Source organism: Struthio camelus, chromosome 11 (genome assembly GCF_040807025.1).
Source record: "Struthio camelus isolate bStrCam1 chromosome 11, bStrCam1.hap1, whole genome shotgun sequence".
NCBI lineage: Eukaryota > Metazoa > Chordata > Aves > Struthioniformes > Struthionidae > Struthio > Struthio camelus.
This window is the reverse complement of record NC_090952.1, coordinates 9,461,168-9,484,932: the sequence shown is the minus strand read 5'-3', so window position 1 is coordinate 9,484,932 and position 23,765 is coordinate 9,461,168. Positions and strand designations below refer to the sequence as shown.

Genomic DNA, 23,765 nt, shown 5'->3' with positions numbered 1-23,765 from the left:
ATTAATTCACGTCAATCTCCAAAATGTGGATACACGTACAACAAAGTAACTGCTCCATCAGCACACATTACCTGGAGGAATGATGTCTGCCTCTGTTTGTGCCCTTGCTGGAGAATTGCTCCGACGGTTTGTGCTTTCTGTCATGCCAGAGATGGCAAACTTTTATAACATCAAGAAAAGCCCAGAAAAAAATCAACCAAGACACTCATAGGACTATAACACACTTTCTTTAGAACTAAGGAACGTTTTTGGACATCCTCTCCATAAAGGCTGCAGCATTAGTGTGAATTTATTCACCATATGGACTGTGTCAGGCTTTGGCTTCATTTCAGAGCATCTGTAAGATGCTTCCTTAACCTCTCCTGTGTTTTTCTTCATAGCAATCGAATGAGCTTTATCTCACCAGAAAGAGACGGTATTAATTCAGCAAGAATATTTGCCAATTCAGTTTCCGGAGAAGAGGAAGAAAGTTACATTCATATGGTAATCTTCATTTTCACACAGCCATCCTTTGCTTTATTCTGCTCTGTCACACTGATGGAGAATGCTGAAGTTTGTTTTCTAAGAAAAAATGTTGAGGAGGTTTGTCCTTTGCCTTCTGTTTAAAAAAAAAATGATGAAATGGTTTTAAACCCGAGACACTGGGTCCAATTTACAGAGAGATAAGGGAAGCCCTTCTTCTGCTCTGCAGAACTCAGCTGTTCGCCCACGAATGTTGCTGAGCAGTTGCAAGAGATCACAGGGATCAGCCATATTTACATGAGAACTCATTAAGGCAAAGGAAAATTAAATCTTTTCACCTTTTAAAATTGCACCCTGCAAAATCTCCTAGGAAATGACAGAAAGCCATTAGTGCACTTCCTAAAGAAACACACTAAATATTGTGCAGAAACAGAACCCCCATTAAAGTCTCCTATTGCTTCTGCTTTGGCTGGTGGCACTAACCCTACTTCCCATCCCATGAAAGAAGAACATCTGGCTTTGTGGCTTCCTTTTCTTCATTCACTCTTTAGCCATGTCTTGCAAAAGACCAGAATCTTGGTTTCTTTTGAATTTCAGGTAGAAATGGATCTCAAAACCCTTGATCTGAGTCAGTGTCTACAAATCTGTCTCCTCAGCCAAAGCCCAACGGCAATGGCTCTACAAGTGTATTGCAGAACTGACCACTGACCACAAACCATAGTTTCAAGTTTTAACCCACACCTCTACTAGATTCCAAATCTGCTCCCCGGGGCAGCTCCAGGTGTAACCACTCCCCATTTGATTTTCTAGTCAATTAATACCTTCTACATATTTGTGGTCATATGTGATTTTCCTGATGTTAATGTTTGCTTGATAGATATGAACAGAATTGTCACCATTTCTTCAAATTCATAGAGCGCTGGTGGCTTAGATGGCACCCACAGTAAATCTGAGCCGTCCAGGGGTTTGGTGTGGGAAGCTGGCCACAAATCCCTCCTGATTTTCTAAATCAGAATGCGAATCATCCCAGTTTGCTTGTTCTGCTATAATTACCAGGAGAATAGGCTTCCTGAATTTCTTTGTACCATCCCACAATCAATTAGTGTTATCCTGTGGTTAGTCAATAAATATACCCTTGGCACAGAAAATTATGTGGGTGCTGACTTTCCTCATTTGCCTTCTGCCAGATGAGTCTAGCACCTCAGAGCATAGTCTTTCGTTTCAGGATCATGGTGTAAGAACATTAAAAGTTTCTCTTCTTTCCTGACAGGAACACAGACAGGCAACATCTCCATACAGTGGTGCTTTTCCATGGACAAGGAAATCTAACCTTGATTACTTAGCATTGGATTTTAATTCTGCTTCCCCATCCCCTGTACAGAAGGTATGAGTCATCTCTGAAAACCTCATAGCCTCCTATTTTTTGCCTGCTGGGAGGAAAACACGACCGAGATTCACACTCCCCTAGGTGTCCTAAGTATGATGAAGCTGGTTATGTTTCCAGCTGATTGCATTCATAACAGGCTCAAGATTAACATACTAAAAGCATGATTAGAACAGACGACAAGGTGTCCTTAGCGTGACTTACAGTGATGCCATCAGCGTGAGCTCAGCAGAGGGCACAGGACTGCCCTGGGGTGTGCAGTGGTAAGGGCTTGTGGGCAAGCTTGTTGGTGCTTGCAGGATCTCTGCATGCTCTTTCATTTTCATCGAGTCTCCACAAACCCTTTCCTGCTAGTTTCCCCCCTCCCCTCTTCAAATCTGTCTGCAATAACCAGCTTGTAGCCCATGATAAATTCACAGGGTACTGCACCATCTCTTGTACCATGGCAAAATGTGCATCTTTATTCTTGCATCACCAAAAGCATTTCAATTTCTTTAGCAACTCTGAGAAAATACAATCCCTGTTCCAAAGAGTTTACAATCCACCGGGGCCCCGGGCAGGTAACTAATGCAATGTTCTGCAAAGCAGAGACCCGCTGTCTGTTTGGGCCGTCATGGAAATTTTGGATCCTGCATATTGTTTTCCTCATCAGTTAATATTCTTGGAGGCAAAAGACTCCTAAGCCTCCTTTAATTTAAAGCCTCCCTTTGTTTAAAATGCTGGTAGGTTATCCCTGCAGCAGGATCATTTGGATGACAAGAGAATGATTATCAGTATGGAAATAGCCAGAACAGCATGTTTCCCTCTCTCATCGTGCTGGGCTGAGTGACAGGGTGACAGATGGATAATTATATCTAAAGCAGGCTGTAAAGCAATGCTTTTGTCAGCTGATGTCACTGTGAGCTTCAAGGTGAAGCGAAGCAACCAAAGAATAAGGGAAAGGGAAAACAGAAAATCAAGTCAAGTTTCACTAGCATCCCTTTTCATCCTGAAATGAATATATTGGTTTTTTTCCCCTCTCTCCCACAGAAACCTTTTCTCTCTGAGGAGCAGAGAGTGGACTACGTCCAGGTAGATGAGCAGAAGACTCAAGCTTTACAGAACACTAAGCAGGAATGGACAGATGAGAGGCAATCTAAAGTTTAAAGGAAGAAGGTTTGGGATTTAGAGGATTTTCTTTTTGCACTGGAACCACAATGTTAATGAAGCAGCTATCACAGCAGAGTTCAAAGGCAGAGAGAGTTGTAAGATGCATGTGGTCTCTAGAGGAATTACATTTTTAATAGAAAACCTTTGATTTCAGCTGGAAATAGTATGTTGAATGAGTGAGTGGTTCACTGATGATTAAAGGAATGCATTACTCTTTTTACTGCCCTTACCAGTAAGCTACATGGTACTGTTTTCTGGCATGATTCTGGGACAAGTCGTACACTCAGTGTTAACAAATCCACTACATGTTGCATTAATCTAGTTAGTCCTGCCTTCTCCCTCTGTTGTGTAATTCCTAGTTGCTAAAGCTACTTTTTGATATTCCTTCAAATACTGCAGGTGCTCAAACTGCTTATGGCAACGGGCATCTGACAGCTGTTGGTGACTAATCAACTAAGGGCTAAAATACTGAAACAATAAAAAGAACTTTTAAAATACATAGTGCTTAAGTAAAGAGAATTTTGGAAAATAGTTTTCCCCTGGGTTTAAAAGGTCTGACTCTGAGCTGACGCTGTTAGAAACTCAAAATAGGACTGTGCACTGGTGGAACTGGAAAGCGTGGTCTCTGACCCTCCAGATGATGGTTGTCATATTAAGCTTCTTCTCCCCGTTGCCGCTCATACACGTCGCCTTTCCATCTGATTACTACTGATATTTTCTTCATATCTTGAGTTGTGTCTTCAGCACAGCGCAGCATAGCCGCTCCTCTAGCAGGAGGCTGCAGAGGCACAGCTCTTGCCTGGCCAAAAAATAGAAAGAGAAGCTGTAAGCCTGTTTCTGCAAGTCTTGGGAGAACTGGCAAAGGATCAAGAATGCTTTCATCCGAACTGCAGAAGAAATACAAGGGGAATTGCTGGTAGCATTCGTCAGACTGATTGTTTCATTAGACACACCCCGACGAGAGAGAGCATTAGGAAGCACTGTGGTCCGAGAGACCAGCGGGCCTGCCAAAATACAACAACAACAACAATGCACTTACGCAGCGCGGGGACCTCTGGGCTCAGGAAGCTTATCTACCTTGGGACCTGTTACAGGCACTATCTCAGGATCGCATACGTATATAGTTTATAACCTATTTAACTTTAAAAGCCTGTCTGCAATCTTTATTTTAAGGTGGCACACGGCCTCTCGAATAAAGGAAGCATGCAGCACCATTGCGTTACCCCACACTGGATTTGATCTTGGAGCCTTTCCTCATGCAAGTGAGTCCTACTAGCCATAAGAGGTCTATTCCTGTCAGCAAGGATAGAGAACCAGGATCTTTATGAGGGTTTTCCTCTTTGACAGGGCCAATTCACTGGCCTCCCTTCGTGTGCCTGTCGTTACCGCATTATACTACTGTAATTTAACATCCAAAAAATGCTGATTTACCAAACTGAGGTCATAGAAATGTCATGATGGAAATCGCTGACATTTCAAGCTTCCTAGTTATCTTTTTTCACACCTGCATTCTGCATTCAGCCACTGGGGCACTTTGGAAGGCTGAGGGACAGGACCAAGTTTGATGTCCTGCTAGAAACGGCAGCTTAGCTAATAGAAACACCACTTTTCTCCTACCTCAAGACAGCTGAAGTGCTTGCAAACCTCACTGTTCCTTTAGAGCAAAAACAAAGCTGGGAACCCGCCATGATCAATCTCCTAGCTTTTCCTGCAAGAATAAGCTTCACCAGCGCCTTTATTGACTCTGGGGCAAACCACACACCCAGCCCTGCAGGCATGAAGGGTCCTGGATTGGAGCTACTCGAGAAAATGGGGGTCATACTGCAGAAAGTTGACTTGCTGTTTTGGGCTTCTCCCTCCCTCCCCCTTCAAAAAAGCTCTAAAATGAAAGCTGATGTTCAGAAAAGCTTTGAGAAGAATTCAGCAGAAAGCATACTGGTTTGATGTGAAATTTAGTTTGTTGAAACCCCAAGTTTTTCTCCAAAAACGAGTTTAGGAGAGCTCTGACCACCTGTGCCCTGTGTTGCAGCAGGAGAAGGAGGCTCAGGGAGATGCAGGGGACACGTGCACCTCCTCGGAGTTAGCATGGAGGTAGAAGCAGAAGAACCGTCATTACAAAGATGTGAATGCTTTTGCATGCCTTTGGTGCTTGCTGCAATACTGAAAGAATTAAAAGACCAGCTAAGAAGTGTATTTCAATATGGCGCAACCTTGCTCAAGAGCCCTGCAAAGCACTGAAAAGCTCCACAAATTGCACTGTACTACTGCAGATCCTAATTGCACAGCAACGATGTGGGAGCCGCTGATTCAGGTTGCAACAGTGTTCAAATCAGGTCATGTTTTACCCGAGTGTTTCTTTTCAAGCTGTCAGAATATCCTCTGAAATGGAAAAATACAACATTATTGAAGACAACTGACTCCCTTGCTATTCCAGTTTATTGTAAAAATATTTAAACCTTCACAAACATGGCTACTGCATCATTCAGAAGTTCGGAAAATGAAGATTTCTTCTCATGGTTTTCTTTCCTAAATGGACATGTAAGCCGGCGTTGACTGTCCTTAGATCAGAATAGACCTCCCTTCAAATTTCCATGTGTCTCTTTCCTGGCCCTGGAGATATGTTATCTTGATCAAACACAGCTTAGTTGCATCCAACTTTCACTTTCTACCTAAAAACTAAGCTTGTTTTTTTGTTCAGATTTTTCATATGGGGAGAAAAAGCAATGCAATTGCTTTTTTTCATATCAGTCCTTTTTTACTGACTGATTGAGGGCCTGTGACATACATTCTTATGCAAGTGTAACACTTGAAATGTGAGCAATTAAAAAAAAATTAAAAAATTTAAAGCAGTCCTTCCCCAAGGCTTTTTTCTTATTCTTTTTTTTCACTTTTGGTCAAGTCCTACAACGTTCCAAACAGGCTAAAGAAGAGGAGGATGGTGTGGGGATGGCAAAAAAGCCATATCTGCTGTGGTCACTCCATTATTAAAGATTTCACCCCAAATGGAGCTGCCCCCCTGCTCTGGTATGTAACCACCATGCCTGTGGGCGCTAAGGCGGCAACCGCTGGGTCCCAGTGTTGTTACCGCTGACTGGCAGGAGAGATACGTTACAGAGCAAAACGGCGTCAGCATTTAATTAACTTTGCTCCTAAATACCGATACCTTGGCCAAAGAGGAAAGAGACACCGAAAGCACCTGAAAACTGCAGCAGCTTTGGACACTGTCTTGTCTGGTACAAGACAAATGCACCCCGGCTGCGGAGCCAGCCAGGCACGCTCCACGCACAGCCGCGTCCCTTTGCTCCAGGGCTATCAATTTGCTATTTGCAAGTAGTTATTTAAGGACAGCAGAACCAATGAGGAGGGAGGCCCTGCAGCTCTGCGCGCGTGGGGCGGCCAGCGGCCCCTGGGGTGGCAGGGTGTCTGCTGGCGGCTCGCCCATAGGGTTGGCGCGATCAGAAACGTCGCTCAGCAGAGCTCTCGCGTGGAGCTGAGTCGCACAAACAAGCTGAAGGGTTTCAGTCCTGGTGGTCTTTAGGAAAAATCCAGGCAGGAGGCTCAGCTGAGCAGCTGCGTGTCCCAAGCCATCGGACACGGCGGAGAAATGAGCCGAGTGCCAGCACCCCGGCACTGGAGGGAGGAAGGTGAATGCGATACGGATCGCTCTTACTTAAATTGCCTGCAGCCAGGGAGCACAAAAACTACCTGCGTCCAACACTTGCTTGGAATTAATCCTAAAGAACCATAAATAAATTAATCTGATCTGAACTTCTTTCCTGAACAGATCGGGATTTATGTACTTGCTTGGAGTTACAGGGATTCTTAACTTCTGTACTCAATTAGGGGTTATTATGGCCATTTTCTGCAGCCTTTCAAGGATCACTCATTTGAGCAAGGCGTAGCAGGATCCAGGACCCTCTTATTTTTTGGACTAAGCTATGTTTTTCATTTCCTTATAGTACCTTGATTTCAGAAGACAGCATTAAACACCTTACTGTCGGAAATGAACACTTCGCCTGAGAGTGTCGACAGCTGGAGCTGGGTGTTTTCAACCCTTTCTTCCAAGGGTAGGGCCTGCTCCCTTCAGTGTTGCGAATAACCTAAATAGATGTAGATTCTGGAGTTGCATTCACTTTAAATGATTCAGTGGTTCAGTGATTCAAAGACCATCAGATGCTGTGATGAGAATGAAGCACAGGGCAATGCCTTTCCTTTGTGCCCCCGTTCCGCAAAAATTGCTCAGGTTAAAAAAAAAAAAAGCCACCAAATTAGCAGACTTTTGCCATTTCAAAGCCGGAATATTTTTTGTTCAAATAAAAATAAACCTTTGTTTTGTGCAAGTGAGGCATTATACTTTTTGGTATTTGTAAATCTATGGGAAGCATTAAACAGTCATCTCTGCTAAGGAGAAGTCATTGATAGAGGGGATTGGCTCTCCCTTCCCAATGTTTCATTGTAATGTTTGTTGTATATATTTGCACATTAAACAGTGTATCTTTTTTCTAATAAATTAATATAAAATATAGCTGTGATCTTTAGTTATTTTGACAAGTCAAGATACCCATAGGGAAACCTTTCTTCCACTTCCATTTTTCTTGCATTGCTTTTTCAGGTTTTTCTCTATTAAACTGTGGCTTGTTCATATAAATTATTTGGATGCATGTTCTGCTTGCAAACAGTTTGTATGCACCTGCACTGCAGAAAGCTCACCTGCGGGTGACCTGAGGAAAGAGGAGGAGGAAGCTCAGCCTGCCAGCTGCATCCTTCTCAGGCCATGGGTAAGTCACGATCTGCCGGCCTCGATTCCTGCCAGCAGTGCAGGGGGAGGATGGGGCCGCACTTTGCTGACCAAAGACGACTGTGAACATGGATTTGTTAAGCCTATGCCCTGGGCTTGCATACAATGATCGGTTGTTATTTAGTGGGATCCTTTAATCGTTCTGTGCTGAGGAGCCTAGCTGCTATTAAAGATGTTAGCACATGCAGCACGCTGGTGATACGGGATCCTTTTAATGCGCACGTCTGGTGCGACAGACAGGGCAGCCCACCGGTGCGAGCTGAGCAAACCTGCTAGCTCCCAACGAACAGGTAGTCTGGGAAGCAGGTAGCGTATTTATTCCTTCAGGCAACTGTCAGCGTTAGAGCCGTGTGCTTTGCAATCCTGCCTAGATACCCGTGGTGCAGTGAGTAAAGGGGCTGCGGTGCTTAGAGAGCCATCGAGAAAAGCTGAGCTGCACATCTAAAGAAGCACGGATGCACGTGACTTTGATAATAAACCCAGTTCTGGGGCTCGATACCAGGCACTCGGGTGAAATTTTGTAATCAGCCTTGTAGGGAGGGCTGGTGGGATAAATAAAGCCCAGCTGCTGCCTCCATCTGCCCTGACACCTCTCCCCAGAGGAGATGGGCGCAGCCCCGGGTCCCTCCTCTGCACCCGCTCCCGACCCTGCGCAGGGACATGGGCCACACTGGGGCCCTGTGGCACTGCCCAGCTGCAGCTCCGCCATCCAGGGCAGACGAGCACGGAGGGTCCCGGTCCCAGATCCGGCCCTGAGGGACTTCCTCTGAACCCAGCATCAGGAACCGGGACTTTGTGGATGAACAATGCAGAAGAAAAGCAGTGCCAGGCCATACAAAACTCGGGAAGCTCCCCACCAGGCCAGGCGTCCCCCTCTTTCCATACAAAATACTTTGCTCTCGGGTTCTTTTTTCTCTTGTTATTTTCTAATCATCAAAAAGTATCACTTCATGTGCACTTGGTAGAGGCTAGACCCCTCTTTTTAATCACAGCTGTGGATTTCAAACGCCTTAAACACTCTCCTGAAGAAAAAAAGACACGCTGGAGCCAGCTGGTTAGCCAAATTGTCCAGCAGGTACGAAACGTGAGCCCCTTTCCTCCTGGGCGCTCTGCTGTACATCGGTCAAAAAAGCAGTAATTCCACACCACCCCGGCATTTTTTCCCTCTGAGAACTATTTTGCTTAGGAGTGCAATTGCTTTGGTCTTTTTTTTAACTGGAAATGGTCATATCAATAGAGCACTATACGAAAAATGGGCATTCCTTTGTAATCCCATCCGCACCAGGGGCTGTGGCAGTGCAGTGATGCAGGTCTTGGGCCACTAAGGTAATATCCAGCTTGGAGATCTCTCCCCAGGACATGTCCAAGAGCTTCGGCTAAGAGACCGGTACTTTTGGCTAATTTTCAGGTGTCATTAGAGGAACAGGCAAGCGGCAGAAGTGGGAACGCCCAGGTCTCAACTCAGTCCTGTCCCTTAGCCACCAATTAATGCAGGCTGCGTGCTGCGGTTTGACAGCTCCAAAGATCTGAATTTCCCTGTCAAATAGCATCTAAAGTGCAGGAGATGTTGCTCTACCTGTTATACATATTTATAGGAGCATGCTGGGTGTCAGTAGCACTACGTCTAGAATTTAAATAAAGAGAAGGAAACGTGGCTGTGGTTTGGCCCATCTCCCCTTGGGGAGCCAAATACCGTGTCATGCTGTAACGCAGGAGAGACCACAGAACAGCCCAACTTCTCGTTTATTGTCCTGCGTTGCTCTACTTGGTATTTGATTTTCCTTTTACATCAGATTATGGCATATCTTCACTTTTTACACAGTCCTGACTTGCCCCCTGTCCTGGCAGCTAAGGAAATCTTGGTGCTAAGGAGAGTGCTGGCAAATTCATGCCTGCGCGAGACCCTGAAAAGTCATTGCTCCGCTCGTGGGCTTCCCGGAGCGTTACAAGGCTTAATGTAACTGCTGGGTATTTTCTTTGCACACGGTTGCTGCAGTTTGGTTTGCTTTTTCATTCAAAAATATTATTCAGTTCTTTGGCCGTGAGCTCAGCTCTTGGAAGTGCCTTTGACTATGCCGTTAGCTAGAGATGTTGCTGTCGCTACTGTTGCTGGGGTTTTTTTTTTGTTTGTTTGGGGTTTTTTTTGCTTCCTTCCCCGTATGAGCAGAGTGATGAGGAAGGCCTACTCTGCACTTTTTCCCACAAGAGAAAATATAGAGGTCCCTAACAAAAAGGCAGCAGCCCTGCAGCCCACCCCGTGAAGGACACCGCTCCACAAAGTGCTCCTGCTTCCCCAGGGAAGGCTAGGAGGTTTTGTCAAATTAAAATTAGGTGAAGTTAGGTAAAATTTGCAAAAATTAAAACGAGGACCATGGAAAAGGCAGAAGGTCAAACGAAGGCAATGCTGGCGGGTGTCTGCCAGCGCTAGCGGGGATGCCAGAAGGCAAACATTGCTCCGGGCTGCGGGACCAAAGTTCGAGGCGAGCTTTCAGCGTGACCTTTCGTACAGCCCCAGAGGCGGTTTCCCCACACAGAGACGCGCCGTTGAGCAATACGGGGATTTGCAAACTCGCGGAGGCCTCGGTGACTCTTCGGCCCCTTGGTTTTGTATTAACGCCACGTCCGCGTGACGCAGCCCCGTACCAGCCCCGCCGCAGCTCCGGCGCGGAGTCGGGCTGAGCTGGCCCACGGGCGCCTGCCGGCTCTTTCAGGTTATGAAGTACTTGTTTAACAGCACTGGCCAGTCCCATGTGCTGAAGCTGGCAAGTAAAGCTTCCCCAAAGGGCAACGGCTTCCCAGCAGAAACTGCGTTTAGCTTTGGTGCCTGCCTTACTCGCAAGGACGAGACCTCTAGCAGGGCAGAGGGCAGGTTGCTCATAGCTCCAAAATAAGAGATGCCGTTTTTGAGGTTCTTTTAAAAATAAAAAATGGAAGATTCATCATTTCTTTGGTCTGACTTCCTCTGCAGTTAGTCAGAAATCGCCAGGAAATGCCGCCGAAGGAAATCCTTCCAGCCCGCGTGGCTGGCACGAGGCGGATGAGCCGCGGACGGATGGCACAGGAGGCTCCCAGCAGCGAGCGAACGGGCAAGGCCGCAGGCGCAGCCAGCAAACAGCAAACCGGGGCTCGGCACGTAGAGTAGAAATGACAGGGAAACAAAAAAAAGAGGGATTGCCACAGACAGAGCTCATCCAGAATCTGATTTTTACACAATACAAAAATCTGGAATAACTGTAGTAATCTCACTGAGTTTTTTCCAGGTTTATATATGTCACACAAGCACCTTGTATGATCCATTCGCCTCTTTGATTTTACTTTTCTCTACACAGTGTGATCATCTCAAATGACATTTAATGCTTACTTAATAGCCTTATTTATATTGCAGACTTGCCCTGTGGCCCTGCTAGCTGGTGACCGCACTGTTACTCCCTGCAGAGCTTACAGCTGCGCTGGCTCAAAAAGCGGATGCAAGTTTGCTGTCTCCAGGCTCCCTGGATCAGGTTGGGGGAAACGGAAATTGTCCTGCTCCTTTATCAGGTATCGTAGCCTATATGCTTGTGCTCAAAAAAGGGAGAAATCTCAATGAAAGTGCTGTTCTTTCCCCCAATAGTGTAATACTAATCCTTCTAACTAGCTCTCGCTGCTGCTGTTGACCACAACTGTTTGCACAGAAAGTGCAAGGAGGAGGCAGAGTTGCTGCTCAGTGCTAGGAGAAGGTGAGAAAAAAAGCAATGTGCACTGGTTTAGAGAAAAGAGAACTGTAAAAAAAAGATCCATATGCTTTCATTCCCATAGATGAGATGCTCTGCATAGAAATGGCGTTGAGGAAAACTAGATTAATAACTGAAATTCATTTTCATAGGCTAGTACAAAGCCTAGATCTCTTCTCGAGGTTTTTCTAGAAAAATATTATTTTATTCATAAAAGTGTATTTTTGTTGCATTATTCTACAGCAGTGGCCAAAGCACGTCGGATGATAAGTAAGACAGCGAAGCTCTTTAGCTCTTTGCATCAGCCTTAAGCTCTCCAGCTTGTGCTGCTCTGGACAAGGGAGACACTGTATTTAGGGGTCACCTTCAGGGCCTCGGTAGCAGCCAGGGCAGCAGGTCCCAGCCCACATCTGCAGTTCCCCAAACTGCTACCACACAAATAAGGAAAATGATCTTTACAGGCAACATCCCACCCTGGAAGTATTGAATGTTAGCAGTCTACAAGCAGGAACAGGAAACTTCCCTGCGCAGCGGTTCATAGTCGGTGCATCCTTACCACTGTTGTTTTCAGTGCCGTGATTTTGCTCACACCTCCTGGGGCGCTGGTGAGTTCGAGGCGCTCGGCGGCATGTGGGAGTTACCCGAGGTGCTTGTGGTCGCTAACAGCAAGTTCCCACTTTAGCTGGAAGTCCTGTGCAAGCTCCTTTTGCTACGTGCACCCAAAGGGAGACTGTGTCTAGCTGCCTGCATCTTCTCCCTCCAGGAGCCCCCAGGAGCACCCAGCCCAAGGGCATGCAACCTCCGCCACCCCAAATTATTTTGACCTGGAGACTCGAAAAGTGTGTTAAAACCCAGCTGTCTTTCCAAAGGTTTAGAGCTGGTGCTTAGCTCTGTTTGGCTCCTGTGTGGCCTCGCAGCCGTCAACATGGAGAAAACAGGGAGGGGGGAAAGAAAGGAAACTCTTTCTAATGAAAGAATGTGCTCAATGTTAGCAAATTGCCTACCAAAAAACGCAATGCAGATCTCGTGGTGTCGTGAGATCCCCACTGTGCCATGCTTATTTAAAAAACAGAAAAAATTCAGGAAATTTCGCAAAATAAAAGCAATGGGGGGGGGGGGCTAATGCCAACATCAGTCGTGCCTCTAATTCCCAGGTGAGCTGCACACGAACGCCTCGGGGCTTGTCAAGGCAACAAAGAGGAACCACAGCAGTCGCCTCCTTACTGATCTCCCATTTCTACTTGTGAAACTTTTCTGGAGGAAGTGGTAGATTTTTAGCTGTCATTTGGCGTCATTTTCATGGAACTCTGCAAATAGATTGTTGTGCCCCATTGATGAAGAAATGCAGGCAATTTTTTTTTTTTAAGTACACAAAATGCTGTTGCTATAGATCATATTTTGTCAAGGGATGATACTAAAAGATGGTAAAATTCAACAGTATTCCTCTCTCTTTTTTGCCCTGTTTTCTTAAGTGTCAAAGGCAGAGGGAAATGCAACGATCATTACAGGTTAGATCAAAATACAGGAGGGAAATACAGTACTTACTTAAGCCCTCACGTAAGAGTGATTAATCTGGGTATCTTTTTTGCAAAAAAAATTTCATCAGCTCATTGGTAATGAAATCAGAGCAAGTGCTGTTCTGGCTGATGCTAAACTGGCCTAGGAAGCTGCTGCCTCCAGTTGCCCACTCTTAACCCCTCGCAGTAACCTCTGCTGCAAAGCTACGCCCTGGGCAGATCCCGACAGAACGATCCAGTCCGACTCTTGGATTCACTACAACAATCTAGAATTTTTGTTGTTCATTATTTTTCTTCACCACCTGGTTAGACACATAGGAGAGCAGCCAACAAGCGGCCGAGGGTGGCCAGCAAGAGCAGGCCTGCTGCCAACCTCCATCACCCACTTGCTTATTTTTCACTTAACCAACCTGGAAAACATTCCCATCCCTGAGGGGCTGCCCATGAAATAGTATGTCCTGAAAAAGCAACATTTTCTACATTACCAGAGTTCCTATTTCAGCATCAGCAGTGCTGCCCTGTGCCTGTTCCCGCTGTGCACGGGGCAGAGTACGCTACCAAAAACTGGGAAGCTGTGCAAATATCAGCACTTCTGCGTGTTGACAGAATAAACAAGCCAGAAAAAGGAAGAGAAAATGACTGTTTTCCCTGTCAGCTCTTCCAGCGCGGTGCTGACTTGCAGCAATACCAGGGGAGAAGTTGAGGGGTGGACGCCGTCGGCGATCCCAACCGGCTCCAATGGCGATGCTGCCAAAAGCCAAAGACGAGGGTGGCTTCTGTTACAGCATCCTGCGGGAGGAACAAAAAATAACTCTGTATTTTTGGTATTTTATTGCTACTAAAAATGTCCTTTCTGGTACTCTCAAAATCTTGCAAATGTGGTCCCTGAATGTTTAGGTTTAACACTCCTGTAAAACGAAGCTCAGCGTACAACCTCCTGCCTCCCGCTGCGTAAGCGTTGTCCTGCCGATATCGCCAGCGCTGCGGGCAGGAGCTCCCCCGCTCCCTGCCTGCCTTTCACGGAGACCTGCCTCGCTGCTTCAGCTGCTTCTTTGACAGCTAATGTGCGTTTTGGGTTACAGGAGTAGGCGGCTGGGCCACCTGTGATGATTTTGTTCCTGGTCAGTAGATGATGGTGATGGACCTCACCCATATATGCTTAGATGCTGCCTATGGGATTCATTCCCGCAGGAATTGTTGGCTCTGGTTCGCCAGCAGCGGGTACTAAAATCCTCATTTTTTGCCCCTGGCCGATGCGCTGGGGTAGGAGCTGCGATGCAGCCCCAGGCGCTGTTCAGAATGAGCAGTTAGAGCGCTGCAGTTTGAACACGGACACAGTGAGCAAGAGGCCACCGGGCACGTTTGAAGAGCTGCAGGCAGATCGGCCTTGGTGCAACCTCCTTGCCTTACAAGGGCCCCCTTCCCTGGGGAGATAACGCGGCGAGCGGTATCACGCTCTGCCCAGGCACAGCGCAGCGAGCGCACAGTGCTCCCCTTCACCTCCTCCTTGGGGAGCCTTTTCTGTCTGATCTGCGCAAGGTTAACATGCCAACACCCAGAAGCTTTAGGGTGTATGGGCTGTGACCCGTGTCACTGTGACCTACCACATGCCATCAGTTTCCGAGCCTGTTGGTCACCGTCATTGCTGACCGTGCTATATTATCCATAAATAAGTTTTTATATGTGACTCACTTCTCCAGCCTACGCTTCTCCCTCCTCTGGAGCTGTGGAGGTCCAGGACCATCCCTGCATGAGGGCTCCTGGGAACATGCCCAGTTTCAGGTGCAAGAGATTTCTTAGTGCCTATTCTTGCTATTCTTGCCACTTTTCCATTCTAACTTCTAAAATAGACAGATAAATTTATATACTAATGCAGTTGTCTTCACCTTTTTGTGCACAGAGTCTTTGGACTATCTCCAGGTGAAGAAAGTACTTTTTGCTGGTGGCACAGGATAAGAGTATGTCCCCCTCCTCCTGCTCTGTAGGGCTCAGGGGGGCTCTTGGTCCCGTTGTATCCGTCTCCTGGCCTGGTTTCCACCCTGCCTCTCTCTCCCTACTGGGCACCTAAACCATGCTCGAGCAGGAATGTCTGCAAAGTAGGAGCCCATCTTTGCCTAGCCCAGGAAAGCATCGGCTCTGCTCAGTCTCCCCAAGACCCTCACCCCAAAAGATTGCAACCTGCTTCTGTGTGACAAACGTGGAGCAGGAACTTAATGCGTCAACATGCAAGTGTGTGCTTGTTTGCATATTAAAAGCATATACTTGCCTTCTGTGGGTAAAAATGCTGTCAGAATTTCCAAATTAGGGAAGCGTTAGGGGCTGCCAGTATTCAGTTTTATTTTTCACTGTATAATTGCATGAACAGAAAGGGAACTCCTTCTACCACGGAAAAACAGGAATTGTTATTCTGGTGTGACATTTCAGGGGGAAGGACGGTGACACGCACGGTACAAGGTGACACTGTTTAATGGGCAGAGCGATACAGCTGGAGCAAATAGAAAACAGCTTTTCAGCACCCAAAGGTGCTGAACACCTGGTAGGGACCTTTGCTCTGAAAAAGTTACTATCTAGTAGAACAGAAACAGTTAAAGGATGCGATAGAAGAAGATGGTGAGAGGCACCGATCCGTAACCTCTTAAAAAACATCTTGCAGAAAAGCAAACGGATCCTCTCTGCTGGGCGCTGGCTGAAGCCCTGCCATTGTTGGCTAATTAAGTTGTTGTTGCTCACTTTGGATTTTCTCCAGTGCAATCAAGCACAGGACCCAGCTTCCTGACCGCGGACCCAGCCGGCGCTGTCGTCGGCCCCCCTGGAGGCACATATCGCACACTCGCCTCTGGCTTCAGCCCTTCTCCAGCACGCAGCCCGTTGGAAGTATCCTCCTGGCTGCGGACAGCCGCCCGCGGCACGGGGCACAGGGGGCTCCGCGGCCCCTTCCTCGGGCCCTCGGCGCTCCTCCGCGTCTGGCTGAGCGGCAGCAGCTACAGCAAAGCAGCCTTCCCTCGGGGGCGAAAATCAGTATTTCTCCTCCGCATCATTTATGAGCCAGTTTCGTTCCTTTCTCCTCCTCGGAAAGGGAATAGGGCCTATAAGATCATATTCTTTATTCACCTTCTCCCCAGTAATTCTTAACCCCCCCGGCCACCTTAAACTGAACGTGATTGAGGAGCGAATGGCTGAAAAAAAAAAACTAAGTTCTTGCAAATGTTGTGGGAACAGATGATCAAGCTGACAAGAGAGAGAGATTGCTAATGTCTCCGTCAAGAGAAAGGCAGCAGAATGAATTCAGCTCTGCAAACAACCGTGATGGGTGTCCGGGCCTTGTTAGACTCCAGAAAATCTACTCTTTAGTCAAGGTTTCTCTCTCTTGTGGTTTCTCTCTCCGGTGTTCAATAAAGTGTGAACTCCTGTGAAGCTTTTCCGCTAGTTAGGACATGCATGACGTGTGGCTTTTCTGGTGCTTCATAAGCAACGGAGTTGTGCTGCAGCATTAGGAGAATTCAGCTAAAAACCCCGTCAATCACAAGACATGAATGCATAGATATTTATGTAAGTTATTTGAGAGTTTATTTATGAGTCCTGTTGCTCATGGAGCTGCTTACTAGTTCGAGGATTTTCCAAAAAGCCGGATGAAAGGAACAGAGGGAACTGCCTACCCCGGAAAGCTGGTGAACCAGCTGCCCAGTGGCCTCGAGGTCCGTGGCAGCCTGGAGGGGAGATGGCAGAAACCCTGTGGCCACCCAGGGAGAGGTCAGCCCTTTAGGTTAATTGTATATTGTACAAAAACGTTTCCTGGGCCATTTGGTAGCTGCTGTGTTTCAGTGGCATTGACTCAGTTCTTGCTTCATCAGGTAATTACATTAAGAATTTGAGTTTTAAACACTCTTCGCTCTTTGCCAAGCAGAAAGCTGCCATTTACATCTACTTTTTGTTCTTCCTTTTCGGACCAGCTTTTCAAAGGTTTGTAAGCACCTAGCAAAGCAGTGAGATGCCTCGAGGGTGTTTCAGAAGTGCCTTAGCTCGTTTGTCCCTATCTTATTTGAAAGTCTAGATAAAAGATAGGCGCTGGTTTGGCCTTATCTTCCAGTGACACACTCAAGGAATTTTATGTTTTGAGATGAAAGATTTTCCTTTATGGACTTATGCACCTTTGTCTCTATTTTAATTCTTGTTCTGCTAAATGTCTCATAATTCTCGTCATTTTTTTGTTCCCATCAGTTTTTTTGATACACAAATAAGGCCGACAAGACTGCAATTTCCAGGACTACTTTAAGCTGATTTTAATATAAGATTTTTTTATTAGCTGCTTTATATGAATGTTTGCAAAAGCTACCCTGTTTTTCTCCTTCCTCTGTTGTCATGGTGGCAGCCCCCACAATCCAATCAGTGCCCGAACATTAAATTTGTCTCCCATAAAGCAGGTACGCTGTTCTTCTTCAAGAAGTAAGAAAACATTTCAGATCCTCTTTGGCCCACTGCAATTAGATCATTTGTATAATTTTATTATTATGATGATTTTAACTTTCTTGTTTCTCCAAGGTTAATAAGGCCGTAGTTAAAATGAGCAGTGTTAGAGCATCAGAACGACCACTGTGGTCCTCACCAAGGGTCATCCAAGCTTCGACTCTTACCTCTGGTAATGCTGGCAGTGATGGTCACTATCAAAACTATTCACTTGTGCACGCAGACACAAAGACACACACAGTTCCAGCAAACACACAAGGCTCATCCCGGGAGAGTCCCAAAGCCAAAAGAGAGCTGTGGCTCCCCCCACCATTAAACAAGTCTTCAAGCCTAAATTTAGGAATCTGAATCTGCACAAGATTCCTCAGTCAGCTGCCTGCTTTTCAGAACTAAATTTATAAGGTAACAGACCAAACTGGACTAGGTTAATATAATTCTATTACACTGTTTACACTATATTGTAGTATTTATTTTATTTTATCTTTTAAAATACATTGAATTTTAAAGGCAAGGAGAGAAGTCAAAGCAAGCTGACTTTCAGGAATCTTTGTTAAACGCTCAGCAACAAAAATTAGAATAGCTTCTTGCCCAAACAGAAACTCTCTTAGAAGGAGGCACTTCAGAAATAATACAGAAATCTTCTCCAGTATGTCCTTATTGGCAGTAGCACACCTTCAGGGAATAAGATTAGTCTAAGAGAAGGTACTACTAGATAGCTGCTCAAAGCTGACGGTGCAGGGGCAGGCTGACTTTCCGCCCGCCTGCCAACACTTTTGCAACTCTGGCATAACTCTAGATACTTTTTTGCCTTTCCTTTCGTTCTTTCTTTTCCTCTTTCTTTTGTCCCTTCTCTATACAGAGTCAGCAATTTAAAAGTTCAAACTTCAGCAGCAATTTTGAAGGCAGAAGTTGGAGCACGCCTTGAAACGGAGCGCCTGGCTCTAAGCACAGACTAATGCCGGTGCTCCTTGCTGAGGCTGCTGTTTGTCAACAAGAGCATTATGGAAGGAGGAAGCAGAGGCAGCATGACTTATCTTCATGTGACAGCAGATGAGAAAATTAATGTGTGGCTTATACTAATCGTATGTTGTGGAGCACAGATTCCATGTTTCTGGAGCACTCGGAAAAAGGGCTAAAAGGCACCGCAGGTTGTGTCTGATTTTGTACCCCTGGTTGGTATCAAAACAAACCTGATCACAATCCAGTACCACTTTGCTGTCCTGGAGAAAAGGGCTTTACCCCAGCTCAATATGGGACCAGTCTGGTAGGGCTGAAGTTTATAGGACCTTCCATCAAACCTCTGGGCAGAGCCGAATTTCCCGTGGGGCCCGCTGGATGTTACTGGAGCGCAGAGCTTTATCCCAGGAACCACATCACAGATTAAGCTGCAAGGAGAAGATGTAGTAACAAGATGCAGCTAAAGTTCATGAAATATTTTTACTGCCAACCCTTTTGTTGCTTATCTGTTCCTTATGATGTTTAATACTAGCTGTTAAACTTTTCAGAGGAAAAAATGGTCCAGTTTTTAAGCACTGTAAGCTTTTTAAGCGTAATAGATGCATAGAGAGCTGTAGATACAATTTTTTCAGAGAGTAACTTTCCTCCAACCAATTCCTCTCTTGCCGTTTTCAGGCCAGATTTGTTTCCAAATCTTCATGTGTCAAGTAGCTTTACTGATGTCAATGAAACATAGAAGTAAGTGGATTTAATCCAGGTTTACACAAATGTAAGAAATCTCAATGAAAAAAATGATCTTTTATGATTTACTCTCTCAGCAAACTTTTCCATTCTGCTTCACCCATCTCTTTTATGATTCTTCTTTGTACACCACCTCTGCTCTTCCGTAGAGAACATGAGGTGGGAATTCCAGTCCTCAGCACTGATCTTCCTTTGAATCTTTATTTTTTCCCTTGTTCCACTATTTTCATGCTACATTTTTCTATTAAGTTATTCTTTTAAAGAATTGCTTATTCAGGCCCATCTCTCCCTGCATTTCTCTCTGATCCTTCACTAAAAAAAAAGACAACTCAAACATAAAAATGAGCCTGAGTTCTCAGCCGCGCAACTTCCACTGACAGACTCGTGATCTGATCTTTTAGTATTTTCCAGTTAAGCAAGATTTGGATGAATTTAGTCGTACAGAGTTATGTAGCTAAAATTCTTACCACATTTTACAACTCAGTCATCAAAAGGAAATGAAGATTCATCTTCTCTAGCCTGTGAACAGTCCTCTCTAGGACTGTTTTGAGGTCTAGGGCAGAACGAAGGGGTGCTGTTTTCTTTGTGTTTCTTGAACCTGAGGTGACTTTTCATGGTTTCACACATGGCAAGCTGACAATTAGCTTTTGCATCGTCACTCCTTCCTTCCTTCACAGCTGGTGGAATCGAGGGAAAATCTTTAAAACAGATTGGCTGATTATCGTAGCCATAAATTCAAGCTGGAGAACGGTATGATTTTTTTTTTCTTTCATGTCTCCGAACAGACAAAAATTAGTCAACTAGAAGGCTAAGATTGTTAAAATTAATTTATACAGGTTTTTTTAGACTTTTTAGAACGTAATTATGTCTCTGTTTTCTGTCTTCCTGTTTCTCTCCTAGAAACCTTTGAGTCCATTAGCCAATTTCAGCTAAATCTAACAGGAGTAAAGATCACAAAGATATTCTGGTTTTGCAAATTTAATGGAATATAGGGGAGCCAAGAGGAAACAACTATTAGTGTCTTTACAGAATGAAAAGCTGCAGCAGAAAATCACCTCTTATCAGGTATCAGCGTGTTTGAAGAGGAAATCCACTGCAAAACACCAGTCGCAGTAACTAGGAAACCAGGCTTCACTCTGCTGCTGCTCACAGGATTACATGTTTCCTTCCCTTGAGGGGAGGAGTGGTAGCAAGAAGTTTTTCAGATATGTAACTGTCCCAGCGACAGAAGCTACTGTGTGAGAAGTAGCTTCTGCGCCCGTATAGTTGCACTTCAGTAGAGATGCCTTGCGTCCATCAGGAGAAAAGCTAACTGCACCAGTTTAACTCTCTCAGACTTAAATTTGGAATAAACAAGTAGGATTTCTGGCGAGTTTTACACTTTGGAGATCAGAATCGCACTATCTACAAAAAGTATTTAGTAGTGATTTTTCTCTCACCTATGTCTACCAAAACAGCAGTCACCATCAAAGCAGGTTCTGCAATATTTTGGATTCAATGGTGTCGAACAGATGGTATTTATTGACAAACCTACTTCTAAATTGTTTGCATTCTTGGGGCTGTAGGTGCTGCCAGACTGAGGCACATTCACTACTCATTACCAAAATATTCATTTTACTGGAAAACCATCTGTGTCATTCAGTTATGGCAAAATCCCAGAAATGTCCCATTCTCTCCGCCACTACCACCTCCCCAGGGCTATTTATATGCTAACAATGTCTGCAGTCTGTTTCCTGTCTCCTTTCTCCAAAAGCCCTAATCACTTGCCCTATAATAAACACTAGGCAGCATAATGAATGACCCAAGAAGTAAATTGAACATATCATTTCCAGTTTTTCATCTGTAAAAATATGAACATAAGTCCATAGGCGCAGGAAGAATGGATAACAAAAAAGGCTCGCTAAAGAGCTAGCTAAATTAAATTGTAAAAGATGCGCTCTTTTCACGAGAAGGGTGAAGAGAGAGAGAGAGGCAAGGAACATTATGGAAAAACATCTATTTGGTGTCGACGCAAGAACTGCCAGCTACTTCATGTAAGATCTGCTGCTGTTCTCCTGGCAGAACCACAGAAGCAAAAAAGTGGGAGAGCAACAAGCTGGATTTTAGTCGGTACATGCTCGAGCGACTCCTGAACTCGAGAAACACACAAAACCACCGCTAACCTTGTGGCACTGCAGGAGTGAGGTGAGAGAGAAACGTCAGCCCTAAAAAACACTAACCCTTCCTTATCTCCTTGCGAGTAATGATGCGTGTCAGCATTAGGGAGCTGATGGAGGGGTGGGTAAGGTTTCATTCCAGCGCTCCTTTTAGTCTAGGTACATACTTTTCAATTAAATTCCTCTGCAGCAATTTGCGTAGCTGTTTGTGCGTCTTTCATGGTGTCACAGGCCAATCCTCTATAAATACGTCTCTAATTTGGGATGATGAATGCACCTTGTCACTCCACCCTAGTGGGTGGTAGTTTACAACGCCTGGCCCTTCTCTGATTCTAAGGGTGTAGAGTTTCACCTAAACACTCTGTTACTAACAGGATAAAGTTCTGCATTATATCAAAAATGTAGACTTGTACCTTAAGGTGAATAGATGATGGACCAGATTGACTTGATTTCTTCCTCTTTATACCCCGTGCATCGACAAGAATCCCTTTTTTGCCCACAGGCCCTGGGAACTGTAGCGTGTAAGAGGTGTTTAGTGGCAGAGTGGACCATCCCCAAGCAGCGAAGGGCTAAACTGACACCAGTTCCCTTCAAATTATTTTTAGTTACTTTCTCTTTATGAAGCGCTTCTGTGTTATAGTGTTTTTCTCACATACCTAAAAAACTAATGCACTTGGAAGACAAGTTGCTCTGCAAGTGCCTGGTTTCCTGTAAATATATTGTGTTGCATAGCAGAATAACTTCAGCATCTAACAGGTAGTAGCAGTTTCTGACAGATGTTTCTCCAGATAAGGGGGCATTTGTAGAGATTCTTTCACAAGCGGTACCCTGATACACATTCACTGTGAGCTAGTATCTCTGGTTTTCCTTCTGTCAGGACAGCATGGACTTCTTGATCATACTATTTTCATAAAACTTGCAGGAAGTTTTCAGGATACTTTTCAGTATCCCAGCATAATTTGTTGGCTGGAATAAGAATTATGCAAGTACTCAATAAACATTAAAGAATATAAACTCAATAATCATTAAAGAAGAACTATTAGCTAGCTCTTCATACGCATCCCTACTCCACAAGAGCAGTGCTTTGGAAGCTGACTCCGTTAAACTGCAAGAAGGCGCTTCTGTAAAGCATTACTTTCAGATGGCCTAAATGCCATTAAAAATCTGTCTATTTCCTACTGTCTGGCATTTAGATTTGATAGACTACATCCTTTTTGTATGTTAGCCTGAGCATAAGTTCATACCGAATAGCATGATCTTCAGTCATCCACGTCGCGCATAGTATAGCTTGAATATGGAGCAAGCTAATGGGCTGACTAGCGAGAGAAATGTGAACTTATGTTTGGGTCTGACCAGCAAATTCAGTAAAGACAGAAACGCTTCTGGCAAATGGAAAGCACTGATCTTGGGCGCTCACGTGAAATTTAGGCCTTCCAAAACAGAACAAAATAAGAAAGTCCCTGTTGGGGGTGGAGAATAGCTGTTGTGCTTCAGCTCACACCCTCACTTATTTCGAAATAGCTTCCCTGTTTAGACAAGCCCTAAGAGATTTAGACATATTTATAATGCTTATTCAATCTTTCCATCTCCTCTTTTCTTACTGTTTTGATGTCTCCTCAGGCTTTGAAGATTCTTTTCCAGAAACAACAAGTCTTAAGGCAAAAATAAGACAGCTAGAAATTGCCTGCTGCCAGCAGAGCTGAAGACGCCATAACATTTTCTAGTACAGGAAGTGTTCAATATTTTAAGAGCAGTGACCATGTATTAATGTATTTATGCCCTTAGGGTTATAGAAGTCCTCCACTCAGAATATTCTCCACCCCAGATCACAGGACTGCTAATATTTCCACTGCAGTGTCATGCTTTTCAACAGTGTATGTTACTGTATGCACATACTCAAGGATAAATTGGTACCTGTCTTTAAGATAAAATCAGGTCCAAAGACACTCACTGAGAATGTAACACTTGCGGGAGAGGGAATGTCTCTTCCTAAGTTTTCATGCAGGGACTTGTACAATTGAACTAGTAGTCCTCACCGGAGCTCAAGGTCTGACTGAGAAATAATTAATGGTTCTTACGGTAACAGTGAAACAGTGAAACCTCCTCATCTGGGGAATACAATCTTTGGAAATCATAACGCCAAAAGAATAACAATGTCACAACACCCATTTGGACGGATGCATGGAACGGCAGAGAATATAAGAAATAAACATTTACTTTCCAGGATGGGGATGAGCGTTCTATTTAGACCGGAATCATAAATTGAAATTATGACAGTTCTTCTGTGATGTGCAATTTATAGTAATGTGCTATCATATTATTGATACAATTGGACTCTTTTTAATTGCAAAATCCACCTTTCCTCACTCTACTAGATGATAAAAAAGGGAAATTTCCCATTTTGGCCTGGAAGCTCAAACTCATTTT

General features: G+C 44.9%; 1 protein-coding gene across 14 annotated transcripts in view; it reads left to right on the top strand.

The window, feature by feature from the left end:
• The window catches only part of GAB3 (GRB2 associated binding protein 3), an 85,644-nt gene extending 62,124 nt beyond the window's left edge, over positions 1-23,520 (top strand). For 4 of the 14 annotated variants that reach the window (XM_068957361.1, XM_009685484.2, XM_068957362.1 and 1 more), the window contains 3 exons: positions 381-483; positions 1,733-1,846; positions 2,876-7,520. In XM_068957361.1, the coding sequence (XP_068813462.1) occupies positions 381-483; positions 1,733-1,846; positions 2,876-2,992 (334 nt within the window). In that variant the 3' untranslated portion in view covers positions 2,993-7,520. Of the gene's footprint in view, positions 1-380; positions 484-1,732; positions 1,847-2,875; positions 7,521-7,607; positions 7,774-10,769; positions 11,510-11,964; positions 12,109-12,657; positions 12,952-21,134; positions 21,367-22,958 lie in introns of those variants that run through there. The other 10 variants (XR_011143542.1, XR_011143541.1, XR_011143538.1 and 7 more) reach the window with 10 other exon arrangements.
• The last annotated feature ends 245 nt before the right edge of the window (positions 23,521-23,765 follow it).